We start from the raw sequence: 20,204 nt of genomic DNA, 5'->3' as shown, positions 1-20,204 counted from the left end.
TTTTGCAGTAAGAACACAATGGAAATGTTGTGTTGCTGCTGTTGTAATTTCTGTTTCTTTGTTGCATGTTGTTCTGTGATTTTGCAAAAAAAGCACCTTCCACAGAACCTGCTTGTCTCATGAGTCTTCTCTGTGGATGGTTGGATTTTTTGCAGTAAGAACACAATGGAAATGTTGTGCCTGTAGTGCATCAAATTCACGGAGACTTCTGAACTCATTTTGTGTTGATTGGTTTTTTAGAAGAATGGAAAGTGTTTAGGGTAAGTGTTTAGGGTAAATGTTTAAGCTCTCTCAATCTCACAGATCTCTCAAGAAAAAATTGGCTCTGATACCAATTTGTTGGATTTTAACAGAATGAAAATGCAAAAGAGAACAAATATCGACTTCTTGTTTAACTTCACTGTTTTATTGATCATACAGGCTTAATGAAAAATATTGAAAAGTAAAGCTTTAAAGGCAAGTAACAGCAACATTATCTCCTGCTGTTACGTAACAGAATTCAAAGGATAATGACTAAACAAAAGGATTATATCAATCCTAACATAAATTAACAAATTCAAATAGCTAGTGTTTTATTAAAGCTAAAACTCATATCAGCTTCCACATCAGCAGATTCCACATCAGCTGCTTCTTCATCAGCAGCTTCTTCGTCAACAGCTTCTGAGACATGAATTCAACACTATGCAACAAGTAGGGAGCACTTCATTCTTCAGTCAGACAGCTGCAACTTCCATTCAAGAGCTTGTAGAGCAACCTGAGGAGTCAAATTGCCATCTTAATTTTTGTTTTCACACATTAGAGCAGGAGAGCTAATTCTAAAAATATTTTAACAAGAGCACTAAAGATGTTCTTACCACATTAATTATCATTTGTCCTTCGCCGCCTAGGTTTTGATCCCCTTGTTCCACTGCTAAATCCATCTTTCTTAGACCTCCAGGGCTGTCTGATACTCATGAAAATCATACAAGAATTGGTGATTCGAAGAATACTACTGATAGAGTGGTAGGTCGAAGCTAAGACAACATAAAATTTGACCTTTCTATTGTGAAACAAATTGTTCAGAGTTTTAGTATTGCATACCTACTAGTTGCTGCTGGTGCTTCTGATTCATCCCTGATAACAAGTGAAGCTAATGGTTGTGACAGAAATTCTGCAGGATCGATTTCAGGATTACTACTCTCCAGAGAGGCACCGGAACTTATTGACCATCTCATTGGAACAACCACATCCCTGCCAATTAAAAAATGACAAAGTATCCATAAACATCCATTTCAATGTACAGAAGGAGGGAGGAGGGAGGTCACAGGTTTGAGACCTGCCCTTATTCCTCAAAACAGGAAAAAGAAGACGCATGTTTAACAATGGCTTCCTAATGCTGAAGCCAACTCAAGCTACTGCTGCTGTACAACTCCCACTCTATAATATCTGAAGAAGGAAAATAGAAAGATGCATACCCTTCTGTGCATTTGTGTCTGCAGCGGTTCATCTTATTCACTGTATAATTTCCAACGACAGCATCGAGGCTCCTTGCTAGTTTCGGTAAATCATGTAATGATAAAACATCCCAAACCTTAAGAATTTGAGTGTCGTTTTTGTTTTCCTTGATTATATCCACTGTCCAAATGAGACTGAGCCGGTCATTGACTCTGTAATTTTCTAACAGTTCAGAAGAAGTTCCGTGTAGGACAATGATGTTTCTCTCTTCAGGAGATTGACGCCAGCCACTTGAAAGCTTTGCCAACAAAGAAATCACTTCCTGACGAGCCTCATTTCCCACTTTCATAATAGATTTCCGAAAGTTTTCACTGAAGCAAAACTTCAATGGAAAAGAGGTTGATGTGAGAAGTCCACTGAGTAGCATTCAGCTTCAGACATAAGAGTAAGAATTAAGAAAATTGTGCAGCAAGAAAAATCAGCATACATACCTTCCATCTTGCATTTCTGAACAGTAGAAAATTGACATTCAACAAATCATCAAGTTGGTCCAACTCTAACAAGGCATCCATTATTGCCTTGGATAAGCTTTTATCCTCATCAGCATTGTAGAAACACCCTCGTTCCTTCGCGTCACTAACCAATTTCTTCCAAATAGAGCCACTGTTGACAAGAGTTGCTCCATTTCCCAGTATCCAGAGGCAGTACCTTAATTAGACATAGCATCGCAAAATTTTATTCAAAATCACCAATACACATGTACTTACACATGAACCTGCCTATACTTGCTCGAACTATTGTCTAACTTAAAGTGTTTGGAAAAAAATACCGTGCACGGGTCAGCGCAACATTTGCCCTTTGGCGATTGGAAAGAAAACCCACTGATCCACTTGCATTGCATCTGACTGTGGAGATAATGATAACATCCTCCTCGCTGCCTTGAAATCCATCGACAGACCGAACATTTACAGCAAAGTCACTAAATGTACTGTAAGTATTTCCAATTTTTTGTTGAATTGCATACACTTGAGCATTGTATGGTGATATGACTCCTATGCTCATCCTCTTTCTTGCCATTTTAAATTCTGCAAGAGAAAGAAAAGGAAAGCTTTAGCTTTCAAACTTGCATGCCAATCAAAAGTAAAACCAATAGCAATGTCATATATTTGATTTCCCTAACAGCATTTCTTAAATAACAAAAAATCTAATAGCTTCTGATATGACTCAAAAGCATACCTTCAAAAAGGCTTGCAACTATTGCTGAAACTACAGCAACCTCGACCAAATTTTTCTTGCTGCGGCCGTCATTGGATTGCTCTTTCCCATTGGCTACATTAATAAATGAGTAAGGGCCATACATATTGCCTTGAAGGAATTGTTTCTGATAATTTCTTTCTTTGACATTTGAAGCATCCTGAATTAGCATATCATAGAACTCTTTATTTGGGAATAAGCTTATAGATGGGTGCATCCTATACTGCGTATTCAGAAGGTGTTTCTCGTGTTCCAGTATTACCAATCTCTCAAACAAACTCCTCCCGAATTCAGATTCCTCGGAAATCTGATGAAGGTGTGTAACAGAAACATTAGAACTTATGAATAACCTAGTAAATGGGTCGCGAGAAAGATAAACTTTATCACCTTGCTTTGAACCATGGCAGGAAGTTGGCGCTCGTCACCTATAAGAATGGCATGGCGAAGACCAGAAAGTTGCAATGGAATAGTCGATTCACATTCTTTAAGCTGGGCAGCTTCATCAATAACCAACAATTTTATCGGTGTCACTCCTTCTGTGTGCAACTTGGCAGAGCTTGAAGCAGTACAGAAAACCAGACACGCATTTCCCAAGCAAAAGTTTCTGGCTGCTTTACTTTCAACTTCAAAAATATTGGGAATGTCAAATTCTCGAGGAAGTGAATTCAGGGTCTGAATACAATGGTTTCTCATAAAGGACAACCGGGAAAATTGACCAGCGCTGCTTCCTTCATTTTCAAAATCGTTGAGGACTTGTTTTAAACCTTCATCTCCAACACTAACACTATACAACAAGGGTTTGAGGTAGCTGAGTGAATCAACAGCTCTGGTCATGCTCTTCACCACTTCTAATGAAATGATAGATGTTGGCAAGTGCGTATATAAACCTGCAATTAAAATATCCAACTTCGCACTAAGGAATTTGAACCATTCCTTTACGAATTCCTCGAAAGAGAGAATATCTTCCTTATTTACCTTTCCATCTTTATATTCCTTTTCCTCACACTTTGTTAGATTCTCTTGATGAGAAAAAACCTTTTGTTTTTGTTTTTGTTTTTCCTTTTTCATGTCATCTTTCAAGGCCTGAAGAAGAACTCTGTTCCTGCCCTTTTTGTTTTGATCATTGACCACTTCATCTTTCTCTTTCTTGTTGTTTATCTCTTCAATTTCAAGCATTTCATCTTCCTGATCCTCTCTCTCTCCCTCCTCATTTTTTTTCTCCATATTTTCCAAGTACCGGCGGTACTGATTCTCAGGATCTTCAAGCAAATTTATCAATGAGCCTACAGTGTGCTTCCACCCATTCGACGGGCTAAAGCAATATTCAAGTACTTTAACACGATGGCCAAGAAATATATCTTCAAGATCATCATTCTCAGAGATCTTCATTCGCTTCCCATTCCCAAATAGAATTATATCTCCAAGTCCGTAAGTGTCATCTTCACGAGAGTCTGTAACTAGCCTTAGGAGTCTCGATGTTACTTCCAACACAGCAATATTGGTTGGAGCGCATGTAAGGGTCCTGCACTTCAATTTAAGGAGAGAGAACAATAATAAACCAATCATCTTTGTTTTGCCAGTCCCCGGAGGGCCCCAAATTAGTTTGACAGTACTTTGATGTTGGCATTCACTCAGACCAATGCAGCTTACAATTGCATCTTGCTGCGAGTCATTTAAATTGGAAGAGTTGATTATGGTTTCTTCCATACCAGAAAGTGTAGCACTTCTATCCACTTCGGATAAGCAGTGAGAGCAATCTTGGCCATCCTGCAGGATCAGACACAACATCTGTCAGCTAGGCAAGTACTGAATGGTTAGAATATAGCTAAAATTTCCACATATAAGGAAAAATTAAATGAACCACCCTTCTTACAGCTGAGCTAGTATGAAGCACATTCTGGATAATGTTCATGTTCCCTCCTTCCAGATCTGAGTTCAAGGATCTCCATATACGAATATTTGTCATCATGTTCACTAGGTAAACAACAAAGACATTAGCTTTCATGGTCTTTCGCCTTCCTTTTCCAGCAATGATAGACTCCTTTTTATTTTCCTGGTCTTCTATTTCAAATTGAATGGGTTTGGATGTGAGAGTTGACAAAATTACATATTTATCGTCGTCATCTTGCCATTCAGATAGCCTATGAACATATGCAAGAAGATAGTTAAACCCAGGCCTGTTCAAGTCATCAATGTCTTTCGGTCTTACATCTGTCAAAGCAAGGAGATCTCCAACGTCAGGCTCATATATTTCTTTCCCATTGGCTTTGTTTCTCATTTTTTGAAACCAGATGTTATAAAACAAGTCTCCCGGAGGCTTATTCTTTTTATCCATTCCCACTGAAAAGATTTCTCTTGTAGGTGCTTGGGAGATCATTATCATGTTTGAGCATAAGTCTGCACGAGTTTCCTCGATTAGTGCGGGAATGAATGACTTCATGTAATGTGTTGTTGACATGAACGTCTCTGGTATCTTCTTCACCTGTTGATGAACAATAATTAGTGCCATAGACATCAAATGCAAGAAAAGGGAGAGTAAAAAAAAAAGAGCATATTCACAGGAACAAGAAATAATCGAGCATTCTTGCAATTGTACATAATTGTCAACTATTCTTAAGTCATTTCTCAAAATTATAAAAGATATAAGAAGTAGTCACTGCTATAAATGAACATCAGAAACAATATGTTATGCCTCACTAACCAACAGATGCTTAGCTTATTGATCCCAAGTTAGATAACCTTGTTGCAGCAAAATCATAAGGTCATAAAAGGAGAAGTCTCTAAATGATCTCACTTTAATCAAGTTGCCAAATTTAATCAGGAAAAATAAAGCTTAAGCAGGCTTTCCTCCCCACTAAACAACCAGAAAAACAGACCATATAAAAAATTAAAAATCTGAAGTGCATCGTACACATAAACATGAGCAGAATGGCATGCTTGCAAACCTGGTTTCTGTAAAGATCTTTGTTGAGTACATCCCCGATAGACCAAGAGAACACCAAATCTACCAAGCTTCTACCAGCTACTAATTTTTCTTCAGTTTTCTCCATCGTTTCACCTCTCTAGTAAGCGTCTGTAAAATCTGTTGACGAAGCCGATAGTAAGGAAACAAAATAAAAACTCTTGAACTTACAAAGAAACAATGAAAAATGGGGCAGGTTCCTGAAGACTGAGACGGAAAGAACACACTGACTACAAGTCACTCAAAAGTAAATTAAAGCGAGCAATGTATCGAGAGTCTTAGTCCCTATAGAAACTACAGTCTCTTGTTGTCTTGTTCATTGTTTTACCCCTGTAGATATAGAGCAAGCATTTTTTTTTTTTCAAACGTTTTAAAGCAAAACTAAACATCAATTAAAGTTGGGGATAGCATATGAAAAAAGAGAGGAATCAAGAGAGGAAGCTTTCGTACGAGGAGGCCAAAGGACTTTTCCTGGTATAAAGCAGATAGAGTACTCCATATCCCTACGTATTCTCCTTTACTGTAACATTACCGATTCACGAATTAATGTTGATTATTGAGTAGAGGAAAGGACTCAAATGCATTCGTACATGCAATACGATGATGCTTTACATTTCTGCCCCTTGCTCTTTCCTCGAGTTCAGATCATCTTGTTGTCGCTGTCGTCGACCACTTTCATCCCTCTAAAGTTGAAGGGATTGAAGAGGCTGTTACCTTGATAAATGTACAATTTAATATATTAGCTTGATTTTCTTAAAAGAAAATCTTATACCAATTTTTTAATAAAAAATATTATTTTTTATGAGATTCTAAATAATCTGTAATAGGATGAGCTGAAATATAAAAACGTAAAACATCTCCATCAAATAAGACGAAGAAGAAATTGTGTCGTTGAGTTTTTAATAATTATGATATTTTATTCGTATGCAAAATAAAATATTTAAAACTTACTTGTAACTTAATTGGGTGATTTTTGCTCACTTATTTTTCATGACAGCACACCTTTTATAAAAATAAATTATTAAACTTAATTTTTATTCAATTCAATATTGAAAAATAAAATTGAAAATAAAATTTAATTAAAAAAATAAACTAAGTCAATTTGAATTAATTTGTCAAACTCGGATCATGTGACCATAATAACATCATAGAAAATAAATTAAAATAAATTATGAAATTTAATTCTCAATCGATTGAATGCTAAAAGATAAAAATAGAAGGAAAAAATAATTATAAAAAGATAAAAAAAAATCATTTGAGTCAACCGGCCATACTCGTAACTCGAGTCATGAGACCATGATAACCTCATAGAACATAAACTGAAATAAATTATGAAGCATAATTTTCAATCAACCCAATATTAAATGATAAAATTAAAAATTAAAAGTTTCAATAAAAATCAACCGGCCTAACCTGCAACTTAGGTCATAAGACCATGATAACTCCATATATATATATATATATATATATATATATATATATAAAGCAAATAAATAAAAATATAAAATCTAATTCTCAATCAACCTAATATTGAAGGATAAAATTGAAAAAAAATTAAAAAAATAACTCAAGTCAACTCGGGTTAACTTGTCAAACTCGGGTCAAGAGATCGGGATAGCTCCATAGAAAAAAAATATAAAAAAAATATAAAATTCAATTCCCATTAGACTTAATGTTAAATGATGAAATTAAAAAAATAATTAAAAAAAAAAAACCTTAGCCAACCTAACTTATCCGCAAAACTCACAACCCTGATTATGAGACTATAACAATCCCATAAAATATAAAAGTTGGTTTTTAGAATCAAAGAGTAAAACATCTTGACATTTCACCCTTTAGTATGTGTTATAATTATAATTATAATAATATACAAGTAGGAATCATAATATTTAGGTAATTTATTTGATTTGTCCACTCATATAAAATTCGTTAAAATTCATTTTTTATATTCATCTTCTTCCCCTCTTCCATGTTCCTCATTCGATGAAGTCCTAAAATCAAATAAAATGAAGATAATATATTTTTACCATTATCACTGCTATTATTGTATTAGCTCCCTGTTTTTTATATGGTCTTAACTTCCCCACTGTTTTTTAAGAAACCTAGGCTGGATTTTAATAACTGGGAGATGAAATCGTCATCTCATCTTTGATTCCCACTTCATATTTCTCTTCTTCAGCACATCTAAAATAAAAACATTAACGTTAAATTAATGCCTGAAGCTAGAAAGGAAAAACATCTTCATTAAATTTTACAACCCTTTCGCAACATATTATATTTAGTCCAGATTGACATGATTAAACAGATATATAGCTATCAACAAGTAGGGAGGACTTCATTCTTCAGTCAGACAGCTGCAAGCCTGCAACTTCCATTCAAGAGCTTGTAGAGCAACCTGAGGAGTCAAATTGCCATCTTAATTTTTGTTTTCACACATTAGAGCAAGAGAGGTTATTCTAAAAATATTTTAACAAGAGCACTAAAGATGTTCTTACCACATTAATTATCATTTGTCCTTCGCCGCCTAGGTTTTGATCCCCTTGTTCCACTGCTAAATCCATCTTTCTTAGACCTCCAGGGCTGTCTGATACTCATGAATATCATACAAGAATTGGTGATTCGAAGAATACTACTGATAGAGTGGGAGGTTGAAGCTAAGACAACATAAAATTTGACCTTTCTATTGTGAAACAAATTGTTCAGAGTTTTAGTATTGCATACCTACTAGTTGCTGCTGGTGCTTCTGATTCATCCCTGATAACAATTGAAGCTAATGTTTGTGACAGGAGTTGTGCAGGATCGGTTTCAGGATTACTACTCTCGAGAGCGGCACCGGAACTTATTGACCATCTCATTGGAACAACCACATCCCTGCCAATTTATAAATGACAAAGTATACATAAACATCCATTTCAATGCACAGAAAGAGGGAGGAGAGAGGTCACAGGTTTGAGACCTGCCCTTATTCCTCAAAACAGGAAAAAGAAGACGCATGTTTAACAATGGCTTCCTAATGCTGAAGCCAACTCAAGCTACTGCTGCTGTACAACTCCCACTCTATAATATCTGAAGAAGGAAAATAGAAAGATGCATACCCTTCTGTGCATTTGTGTCTGCAGCGGTTCATCTTATTCACTGTATAATTCCCAAAGACAGCATCGAGGCTCCTTGCTAGTTTCGGTAAATCACGTAAGAGTAAAACATCCCAAACCTTAAGAATTTGAGTGTCGTTTTTGTTTTCCTTGATTATATCCACTGTCCAAATGAGACTGAGCTGGTCATTGACTCTGTAATTTTCTAACAGTTCAGAAGAAGTTCCGTGTAGGACAATGATGTTTCTCTCTTCAGGAGATTGACGCCAGCCACTTGAAAGCTTTGCCAACAAAGAAATCACTTCATGACGAGCCCCATTTCTCACTTTCATAATAGATTTCCGAAAGTTGTCACTGAAGAAAAACTTCAATTGAAAAAAGGTTGATGTGAGAAGTCCACTGAGTAGTATTCAGCTTCAGACATAAGAGTAAGAATTAAGAAATTTGTGCAGCAAGAAAAATCAGCATACATACCTTCCATCTTGCATTTCTGAACAGTAGAAAATTGGCATTCAACAAATAATCAAGTTGGTCCAACTCTAACAAGGCATCCATTATAGCCTTGGACAAGCTTTTATCCTCATCAGCATTGTAGAAACACCCTCGTTCCTTCGCGTCAATAACCAATTTCTTCCAAATAGTGTCACTGTTGACAAGAGTTGCTCCATTTCCCAATATCCAGAGGCAGTACCTTAATTAGACATAGCGTCGTAAAATTTTATTCAAAATCACCGAAACACATGTACTTACACATGAACCTGCCTAAACTTGCTCAAACTATTGTTTAAATTCTGGTGTTTGGAAAAAATACCTTGCACGGGTCAGCGCAACATTTACCCTTTGGCGATTGGAAAGAAAACCCACTGATCCACTTGCATTGCATCTGACTGTGGAGATAATGATAACATCCTCCTCGCTGCCTTGAAATCCATCGACAGACCGAACATTTACAGCAAAGTTACTATATGTACTGTAAGCATTTCCAATTTTTTGTTGAATTGCAAACACTTGAGCCTTGTATGGTGATATGACTCCTATGCTCATCCTCTTTCTTGCCCTTTTAAATTCTGCAAGAGAAAGAAAAGGAAAGCTTTAGCTTTCAAACTTGCATGCCAATCAAAAGTAAAACCAATAGCAATGTCATATATTTGATTTCCCTAACAGCATTTCTTAAATAACAAAAAATCTAATAGCTTCTGATATGACTCAAAAGCATACCTTTAAAAAGGCTTGCAACTATTGCTGAAACTACAGCAACCTCGACCAAATTTTTCTTGCTGCGGCCGTCATTGGATTGCTCTTTCCCATTGGCTACATTAATAAATGAGTAAGGGCCATACATATTGCCTTGAAGGAATTGTTTCTGATAATTTCTTTCTTTGACATTTGAAGCATCCTGAATTCGCATATCATAGAACTCTTTATTTGGGAATAAGCTTATAGATGGGTGCATCCTATACTGCGTATTCAGAAGGTGTTTCTCGTGTTCCAGTATTACCAATCTCTCAAACAAACTCCTCCCGAATTCAGATTCCTCGGAAATCTGATGAAGGTGTGTGACAGAAACATTAGAACTTATGAATAACCTAGTAAATGGGTCGCGAGAAAGATAAACTTTATCACCTTGCTTTGAACCATGGCAGGAAGTTGGCGCTCGTCACCTATAAGAATGGCATGGCGAAGACCAGAAAGTTGCAATGGAATAGTCGATTCACATTCTTTAAGCTGGGCAGCTTCATCAATAACCAACAATTTTATCGGTTTTGCTCCTTCTGTGTGCAACTTGGCAGAGCTTGAAGCAGTACAGAAAACCAGACACGCATTTCCCAAGCAAAAGTTTCGTGCTGCTATACCTTCAACTTCAAAAATATTGGGAATGTCAAATACTCGAGGAAGTGAATTCAGTGTCTGAGCACAATATTTTCTCATATAGGCCAACTGTGAAAATTGATCAGCTCCGCTTCCTTCATTTTCAAAATCACTGAGGACTTGTTTTAGACCTTCATCTCCAACACTAACACTATACAGCAAGGGTTTGAAGCACTTGAGTGAACCAAGTGCTCTGATCATGTTCTTCACCACTTCTAATGAAATGATAGATGTTGGCAAGTGTGTATACAAATCTACAATTAAAACATCCAACTTCGCACTAAGGAATTCGAAACTATCCTTTACGAATTCCTCAAAAGAGAGAATAACTTCCTTCTTTACCTTGCCATCTTTATTTTGTTTCTGTTTTTCCTTTGTCTTGTTATCTTTCAAGGCCTGAATAAGAGCTTTCTTCAAAACTTTCCTGCTGTTCCTGCCCTTTTTTTCTTGATCGTTGACCGCTTCATCTTTCCCTTTGTTGGTGTTTATCTCCTCAAATCCATGCATTCCATCCTTACTTTCCAAGTATCGGCGGTACTGATGCTCAGGATCTTCAAGCAAAGTTATCAATGAGCCTAGAGTGTGCTTCCAGCCAGTTGACGGGTTAAAGCAATGATAAAGTGCTTCGACACGATTGTCAAGAAATATATCTTCAAGATCATGATTCTCGGAGATCTTCATTCGCTTTCCGTTCCCATAGAGAACTATATCTCCAAGTCCATAAGTGTCATATTCAAGAGAGTCTGTAACTTGCCTAACTTGCCTTAGGAGTCTCGATGTTACTTCCAACACAGCAATATTGGTTGGAGCACATGTAAGGGTCCTGCACTTCAACTTAAGTAGAGAAAACAATAATAAACCAACCATCTTTGTTTTGCCCGTCCCCGGAGGGCCCCAAATTAGTTTGACAGTACTTTGATGTTGGCATTCACTCAGACCAATGCAGCTTACAATTGCATCTTGCTGTGAGTCATTTAAATTGGAAGAGGTTTCTTCCATACCAGAAAGTGTAGCACTTCTATTCACTTCAGATAAGCAGTGAGTGCAATCTTGGCCATCCTGCAGGAGCAGACACAACCACTGTCAGTTAGGCAATTGAATGATTAGAATATAGCTAAAACTTCCGCATATCAGGAAAAATGAACCACCCTTCTTACAGCTGAGCTAGTATGAAGCACATTCTGGATAATGTTCATGTTCCCTCCTTCCAGCTCTGAGTTCAATGATCTCCATGTACGAATATTTGTCATCATGTTCACTAGGTAAACAACAAAGACATTAGCTTTCATGTTCTTTTGCCTTCCTTTTCCAGCAATGACAGACTCCTTTTTATTTTCCCTGTCTTCTAATTCAAATTGAATGGGTTTGGATGTGAGAATTGACAAAATGTCATATTTATCGTTATCATCTTTCGCTATAGATAGTCCATGAACATATGCAAGAAGATAGTTAAACCCAGGCCTGTTCAAATCATCAATGTCTTTCGGTCTTACATCTGTCAAAGCAAGGAGATCTCCAACCCCAGGCTCATATATTCCTTCCCCATTCACATTGTTTCTCATTTTTTCAAACCAGATCTTATAAAACAAGTCTTTCGGAGGTTTGTTCTCTTTAGCTATTCCCAGTGAAAAGATTTCTCTTTTAGGTGCTTGGGAGACCATTGTCATGTTTGAGCATAAGTCAGCACGAGTTTCCTCGATTAGCGCAGGAATGAATGACTCCATGTAATGTGTCGTTGACATGAATGTCTCCGGTATCTTCTGTTAATATCATGGGGACAAACAATGCCCCACCTCCACTAATGCCTAGTGGGAACACATCACCTTCCACTTAGCATAAAGTGGAGGCATAAATGGTGGCAACTATTTTGCCGTAATTGGTGGCCTTGACTTCTTCCCCCAAGCTTTGGCTATAATTAGACAAAGTGAAGAGTGTTGGTGTGTGAAGAATGCAGAGAAGAGTGAAAACACAGAGAGAAAAACGTGAGAGAGAGAGCTTGAGTTGAGTAGAGAAGATTTCTCCTCCTCCTTGTTTTTGTTGTTTGTATTGTTTCTAAGCTTGATTAATACAAACCAGTAGCTCCGTGGAGTAGGCAAGTTGCCGAACCACGTAAATTTGTGTGTTTGAGTTTGGGAATAACCCAACAACTGGTATCAGAGCTTGTTCTTGAAAAAGAGGGTGTTTGATCCAAACTCAAAAATCAAAGTTCTCAAAACGTGTTTTTGACATTACCATCGCGTAGAGGAAGAAGAGACGAATTCACTGGTGAAAACCCGGCGAAGAACCGACGTCCTGCATGCCCGCACGCGCCAACACGCGCCGACGACAGCACTGCCCACGCGCGACCACTCGCGCCACGCTCTCCACGCGTCGTCTTCACCCGATTGTCTGCAACTGAACCGGGTTGACCCGCCACGCAAGCAGCCAGTCAGCAGCCACGCCAGCAACCCTGCACAGTCATCCGCCACGTCATCCGTCCAGTCAGCAGACACGTCATCAACTGCCACGTCAGCCGAAATTACGCGTGCTTTTGCCACGTCAGCAAACGTGGGTCCCATTTGGCCTACGTGGATGCCACGTCATCTTGACACGTCAGCAAAAGTGAGTTTTGATCCAGTGCTTCGCAGACACTATTCTGGCCTGACACGCGGCTTCATCTGCACCGTCCGTTGATCCAAAACTTTGATTGTTAAAATCGGAGCCATCCGAAGTCCGATTGGGGTGATCTCAGTGTCGTTTCCAATAGTTTTGGCCGTTCCGGACACATCTGTAAGGTCAGATTTGACAAATTCGAATCAGAGAAACAGTAAAAATGGCAGATGAAATAAAGGCTGCGGGAATTGAAAAATTTGATGGATCAGATTTTGGATATTGGAAAATGCAAATTGAAGACTATTTATATGGGAAGAAACTTCATCTTCCTCTGTTGGGGAGCAAACCAGAAAATATGCCAGAAGAAGATTGGTTGCTTCTTGATAGACAAGTTTTGGGTATTATCCGGTTATCTTTATCAAGAAGAGTTGCTCACAATGTTACAAAAGAAAGATCCACTGCAAGACTGATGGAAGCCCTGTCTGGGATGTATGAGAAGCCATCAGCAAATAACAAAGTGCACCTGATGAAGAAGTTGTTCAACTTGAAGATGACAGAAAGCACCTCTGTTACACAGCATCTCAACAACTTCAATACTATCACAAATCAATTGTCATCTGTAGAGATTGAGTTTGATGATGAGATCCGTGCACTCATTTTACTAGCTTCACTTCCAAGCAGTTGGGAAGGTATGAGGACAGCCGTGAGCAACTCAGCTGGAAAATCCAAACTGAAATATGATGATATCCGAGACTTGATTTTAGCTGAAGAAGTGCGAAGGAAAGACTCAGGTGAAAGTTCAAGTTCAGGATCAGCTCTCAACATTAACACTCGAGGGAGGAGACAGGATAGAGGTTTATCCAGAGGCAGATCCAAATCAAGATACAGAAGTAAAAGCAAGTTCGGACCCAGAAAGCAGGTTGAATGTTGGAATTGTGGCAAACCTGGTCATTTCATGAGGAATTGCACAAAACCGAAAAAACCTGAAGCTGACTCTGCAAACACTACCACAGATGAGGTGCAAGACGCTTTGATTCTTGCTGTACAAAGTCCAATTGATGATTGGATTCTTGATTCTGGTGCTTCATTCCATTGTACACCACACCATGAGATGATGCAAAACTATGTTGCTGGAGATCACGGTGTAGTCTATCTAGCCGATGGACAACCAATGAAGATTGTGGGTATAGGAGAAGTGCAGATCAAGACAATGAATGGATCTACATGGAACTTGCAAAATGTAAGGCATGTTCCTGGACTAAAGAAGAAGCTGATCTCAGTCGGACAACTTGATGAGAGTGGTCATTCAATCCTTTTTTCTGGAGGTATGTGGAAGGTATCAAAGGGAGCAATGGTTTTGGCTCGTGGAAAGAAAACCGGCACCCTGTATATGACCACAAGATTTGCAGACATTATTGCCTCTACTGAAGCAGAAAATCAAGCACAGCTATGGCACTGTAGACTCGGCCATATGAGTCAAAAAGGGATGAAAATACTTCAGTCGAAGGGAAAACTGCCAGAGCTTAAAAATGTTGATCTAGACATTTGTGAAAGCTGTGTTCTTGGAAAACAGAAGAAGCTTAGTTTCTTAAAGGTTGGCAGGGCCTTAAGACCAAGAAAGCTAGAACTAGTGCACACAGATTTATGGGGACCGTCTCCAGTGGCATCTTTTGGAGGTTCTCGGTATTACGTAACTTTCATTGATGATTTCAGCAGAAAGGTATGGGTCTACTTTCTAAAAAATAAATCTGATGTGTTCGAAACATTCAAGAAGTGGAAGGCTATGGTTGAAAATGAATCAGGTTTAAAGTTGAAATGCTTAAGATCTGATAATGGAGGAGAATACATTGATGGAGGTTTCAAGGAGTATTGCGCTGTTAATGGTATCAGAATGGAAAAGACCATTCCAGGCACACCACAACAGAATGGCATTGCTGAAAGAATGAACCGGACCATCAATGAACGAGCTAGAAGCATGAGGCTGCATTCAGGGCTACCTCAAACATTCTGGGCTGACGCAGTTCATACTGCAGTTTACTTGATCAACCGTGGACCATCAGTTCCTTTGGAGTTCAGATTGCCCGAGGAAGTATGGAGAGGAAAAGAGGTACAACTTTCTCATTTAAAGGTCTTTGGGTGTGTTTCCTATGTGCATATAGATTCTGATGCTCGCAACAAGCTAGATGCCAAATCCAAGAAATGTTTCTTCATTGGCTATGGAGATGAAGAATTTGGATTTCGGTTCTGGGATGATCAGAACAGAAAGATTATCAGAAGCAGGAACGTGATCTTCAATGAGAAAGTTTTGTACAAAGACAGATCAAGTGCAGAAACAGATATGACTGATTCAGATACAAGTCCACAAAAATCTGAATTCATCAGATTAGAAGGGCTTCCCGATGTTACCGAGCAAAACAAAACTCAAGAGTCTTTACAAGAAGATTCAAGCACATCTGTACCCACCACTACACAAGATGATGCAGAGCCAAGTGAACCAATTGTTTATGTTCGCAGGTCTTCAAGGACTGTAAAGCCCCCACAACGTTTCACACTTCTACTGAATTATATTTTGCTGACAGATGGTGGTGAACCGCTAAGTTATGAAGAATCCTTACAAGATGGAAACTCAAGCAAGTGGGAGTTAGCCATGAAGGATGAGATGAGTTCGTTGCTGAAGAACAAGACCTGGGAGCTGACCACACTACCTGAAGGAAAGAAGGCTTTGCAAAACAAGTGGGTCTATAGAGTAAAGACTGAGCATGATGGAAGCAAACGGTTCAAGGCAAGACTTGTTGTAAAAGGGTTTCAACAAAAGAAAGGGATTGACTACTCTGAGATATTTTCTCCAGTTGTGAAGCTTACAACAATCAGAGTTGTTCTGGGGATAGTAGCAGCAGAGAATTTACATCTTGAACAATTAGATGTAAAAACAGCTTTTCTTCATGGAGAATTGGAGGAAGACATTTACATGCAACAACCAGAGGGGTTTGAAATACCAGGAAAGGAGAACCAAGTCTGCAAGCTAAAGAAAAGCCTATACGGTTTGAAGCAAGCTCCAAGACAGTGGTACAAGAAGTTTGACAACTTCATGTGTAGTTCGGGATACACAAGATGCCAGGCTGATCACTGTTGCTATGTCAAACATTTTGATAACTCCTACATCATTCTACTATTATATGTGGATGATATGTTGATTGCAGGATCCAACATTGAGGAGATTGACAAGCTGAAACAACAATTGTCAAAACAATTTGAAATGAAGGATCTGGGAGCTGCTAAACAAATACTTGGCATGAGAATCATCAGAGATCAAGACAAAGGCATACTAAAGCTTTCACAAACAGAGTATGTCAAGAAGGTTCTCAGCAGGTTTAGTATGGATAATGCTAAACCAGTAAGTACACCTCTGGGGAATCATTTCAAGCTCAGCAAAGACCAGTCACCAAAAACTGAGCTAGAAAGTGGATACATGGATAAGATTCCATACGCCTCAGCTATCGGCTCTTTGATGTATGCTATGGTCTGTACTAGACCAGACATTGCCCATGCAGTGGGAGTTGTAAGCCGATATATGAGCAATCCTGGAAAGCAACATTGGGAGGCGGTGAAATGGATTATGAGATACTTAAAAGGTTCATCAGAGACATGTCTTACCTTCACAGCTGGTGGTTTGAAACTTGAAGGTTTTGTAGACGCTGATCTAGCAGGAGATGTTGATAGCAGAAAGAGCACTACAGGATATGTATATACTCTAGGAGGTACTGCTGTTTCCTGGAGTTCTACCTTGCAAAAGATCGTCGCTCTTTCAACAACAGAAGCTGAATATGTTGCAGTCTCAGAATCTGCAAAAGAGATCGTATGGCTGCAGAGTTTTCTGAAAGAATTGGGCAAGATGAATGGAAAGGGTACTTTGTATAGCGACAGTCAGAGTGCAATCTTCCTTGCCAAGAATCCAGCATATCACTCCAGGACTAAGCATATTCAGATCAAATATCACTTCATCCGACAATTGCTAGACGAGGAGCAACTACTGCTAGAAAAGGTCTGCGGAAGCAAGAATCCAGCTGACATGTTAACCAAAGGAGTTACACTGGACAAACTGAAGTTGTGTAAAACTTCAGTTGGCCTTCAAGGATAAAAGATAATTTCATTGTTTGTCTCCAAGTGGGAGATTGTTAATATCATGGGGACAAACAATGCCCCACCTCCACTAATGCCTAGTGGGAACACATCACCTTCCACTTAGCATAAAGTGGAGGCATAAATGGTGGCAACTATTTTGCCGTAATTGGTGGCCTTGACTTCTTCCCCCAAGCTTTGGCTATAATTAGACAAAGTGAAGAGTGTTGGTGTGTGAAGAATGCAGAGAAGAGTGAAAACACAGAGAGAAAAACGTGAGAGAGAGAGCTTGAGTTGAGTAGAGAAGATTTCTCCTCCTCCTTGTTTTTGTTGTTTGTATTGTTTCTAAGCTTGATTAATACAAACCAGTAGCTCCGTGGAGTAGGCAAGTTGCCGAACCACGTAAATTTGTGTGTTTGAGTTCGGGAATAACCCAACATCTTCTTCACCTGTTCGTGAACAATTTAGTGCCAGACATCAAATGCAAGAACAAGGGAAAAAAAAACATAAGGTCAAAAAAATTAAAAATAAAATTGACATGAATGTCTCTGAATGATTTCACTTTAATCAAGTTGCCAAATTTAATCAGGAAAAATAAAATCCTGCCCACTAAACAACCAGATTTTGACCAGAAAAACAGACCATATAAAAAATTAAAAATCTGAAGCGCCATCATACACATAAACGTTAACATGACCACAATGGCATGCATGCAAACCTGGTTTTTGTAACGATCTTTGTTGAGTACTTGCCCGATAGACCAAGAGAACACCAAATCTACCAAGCTTCTACCAGGAATTACTAATCCTTCTTTAGTTTTCGTTTTCGCTACTTTCTTCTCCATCGTTTCACCTCTCTATTAAGCGTCTGTAAAATCAGTTGACGAAGCCGATAATAAGGAAACAAAATAAAAACTCTTGAACTTGCAAAGAATTAAACAATGAAACTACAGGTTTCTTATGAGTGAAGCAAGCAACCCTACAGTAAGGCTAGTACAGATATTTTTTCCAAAAGGTGGCAATGCTTCTTTTTTGATAGCTACCAAAATCCCAATGAGAGAAAAGAAATGAACGTACAGTTGATTAGAAAAAATGGGGCAGGTTCCTGAAGACTGAGATGGAAAGAACACACTGACTACAAGTCAGTCAAAAGTAAATTAAAGCAAGCAATGTATCGAGTCTTAGTCCCTATGGAAACTACAGTCTCTTGTTCTCCATAATTAAAGTTAGGGATAGCATATGAAAAGAGAGAGGAATCAAGAGAGGGAGCTTTCATACGAGGAGGCCAACGGACTTTTCCTGGTTATAAAACAGAGAGACTCCATATTCCTACGTATTCTCCTTCACTGTAACATTACCGATGCACGAAGTAATGTTGATTATTGAGTAGAGGAAAGGACACAAATGCATTCGTACAATACGATGATGCTTTACATGTGTGCCTCTTTCCCTTTCCTAGTACGCGTGATTTTCACAAGAGAATTATTCTATCCACTCGAAGTATTGCTTCGAATTAAAGCAAGTTTCATTTACTTCAAGGTGTAAGAAAACGCAAAGCTCAACTAGTAATTTCAAGTTTTACATGAATGGGAATGGGTAGCAAGATGTCCAAACTATTTTCCAGTTTTCACATATGATGACTGCTTCTCTTCATAACCAATATCACCATCAAGTTTCACTATATAGAGCATCAGCATCATATAACACGGTTATTACGTTATTCATGTGAAACAATTTCTTTAAAACTATATTATGACATCGTTTTTATAGTTTTTTTATTGAAAAAAAAACCCTTGGTTTAACCCACTGATCAACTCGCAATCCAAACCACCTCAAACCATGTCGAACTCTTGAGTAGACTTGTAAATATGTTTAAAACCATGATTTACACCCAACAATCCAACATTGAATCACCAGCCAACTCGAACTCCTACAACTAACTATCCTTTGGCAGAACTGCCATCCGAAACATCATTATTGACTGTTTTGCCACTCGATTTGGAGTATTTATTACAATAATATCTAAATGGTGTGGGGGAATCACTGTTCCTCCACACCTAAATCACTGTGGATTATAACAGTAATCAGTAATCCACAATGATTCCCCCCTTCTTCTTTTTTTTTGCTAACTTTTCTCTTTTTTCTTTTTTTTCAACTTTTCTAATTTTTCTTTTTTTTTCATTTATTTTTTCTTTTGTTTTTTTTTAAATTATTTTTGTTGATTTTACTTTTTAAATATTGACCTGGTTAAAATTTTTGCTTTGTAATTTTTTTTCTTTAAAATACTGTAGATTGTTGCGATGCTTTTTCACATAATTTTTCTATTTTATTTATTTATTTATTAAAATTATATTTGTCGATTTTTTTTTAATATGGAGCTGATTGAGAATTTAGTTTTGTAATTTTTTTTCTTAAAAACATTTTTGATTGTTACAGTGTTTCTCCGCATGGTTTTTTTTTATGATTTTCTCCGAAATTATCTTTTTTTATTTTATTTTTTAATATTGAGCTGGTTAAAAATTACAGTTACAATATGTGAGGAAAGCACTATAACTTTCCTCGAAAATTATTGTTGGTTGCTACAGTGTTTTTTTCCACTTGGTTTTTTTCTATTTTTGTTATGTTTTTCCCTAAAATTATCTTTGTCAATTTTATTTTTTAAATATTAAGCTGGTTAAGAATTGCAATTACAAGTAAATACAAGTTTTTCCTCACAAAACACTATGGATTGACACAGTTTTTCCTCACATAGTTTTTTTCCAGTTTCTTTTGTGTTTTCTTTTTTTGTAATATTTTTTTTCAAAATTATCTTCATCAATTTTATTTTTTTTAATATTGAGTTTGTTAAAATTTAACTTTGTAATAAAGCTTAATCATGTAGGG

The 20,204-nt window shown here is 37.7% G+C and overlaps 2 protein-coding genes across 4 annotated transcripts; both read right to left on the bottom strand.

Moving 5' to 3' along the window:
• Nucleotides 1-355: 355 nt before the first annotated feature.
• On the bottom strand, nucleotides 356-18,526 carry LOC133698282 (uncharacterized). Of its 3 annotated transcripts, none has more exons than XM_062121154.1 (11): nucleotides 18,399-18,526; nucleotides 18,041-18,189; nucleotides 4,562-5,170; nucleotides 3,076-4,455; nucleotides 2,671-2,995; nucleotides 2,264-2,519; nucleotides 1,926-2,142; nucleotides 1,455-1,816; nucleotides 1,081-1,230; nucleotides 855-943; nucleotides 356-754 (listed from the first exon to the last, which is right to left on the bottom strand). In XM_062121154.1, the coding sequence occupies exons 2-10, from the start codon at nucleotides 18,164-18,166 to the stop codon at nucleotides 859-861; spliced, it is 3,510 nt and encodes a 1,169-aa protein (XP_061977138.1). In that variant the 5' UTR covers nucleotides 18,167-18,189; nucleotides 18,399-18,526; the 3' UTR covers nucleotides 356-754; nucleotides 855-858. The 3 variants fall into 3 exon arrangements, with proteins under 3 accessions (XP_061977138.1, XP_061977139.1, XP_061977140.1); XM_062121155.1 differs by lacking the exon at nucleotides 18,399-18,526 and adding an exon at nucleotides 18,305-18,394; XM_062121156.1 differs by lacking the exons at nucleotides 18,041-18,189; nucleotides 18,399-18,526 and adding an exon at nucleotides 5,634-6,064.
• Nucleotides 7,874-13,169, bottom strand: LOC133699343 (uncharacterized). The gene is made up of 10 exons (XM_062122581.1): nucleotides 12,912-13,169; nucleotides 11,769-12,371; nucleotides 10,366-11,670; nucleotides 9,961-10,285; nucleotides 9,554-9,809; nucleotides 9,217-9,433; nucleotides 8,746-9,107; nucleotides 8,372-8,521; nucleotides 8,146-8,234; nucleotides 7,874-8,045 (listed from the first exon to the last, which is right to left on the bottom strand). The coding sequence occupies exons 1-9, from the start codon at nucleotides 13,167-13,169 to the stop codon at nucleotides 8,150-8,152; spliced, it is 3,561 nt and encodes a 1,186-aa protein (XP_061978565.1). The 3' UTR covers nucleotides 7,874-8,045; nucleotides 8,146-8,149.
• Nucleotides 18,527-20,204: the final 1,678 nt, after the last annotated feature.

Source organism: Populus nigra, chromosome 7, assembly GCF_951802175.1.
Source record: "Populus nigra chromosome 7, ddPopNigr1.1, whole genome shotgun sequence".
Lineage (NCBI taxonomy): Eukaryota > Viridiplantae > Streptophyta > Magnoliopsida > Malpighiales > Salicaceae > Populus > Populus nigra.
The sequence above is the reverse complement of the archived record's forward strand: the minus strand, read 5'-3'. Positions and strand labels throughout refer to the sequence as shown.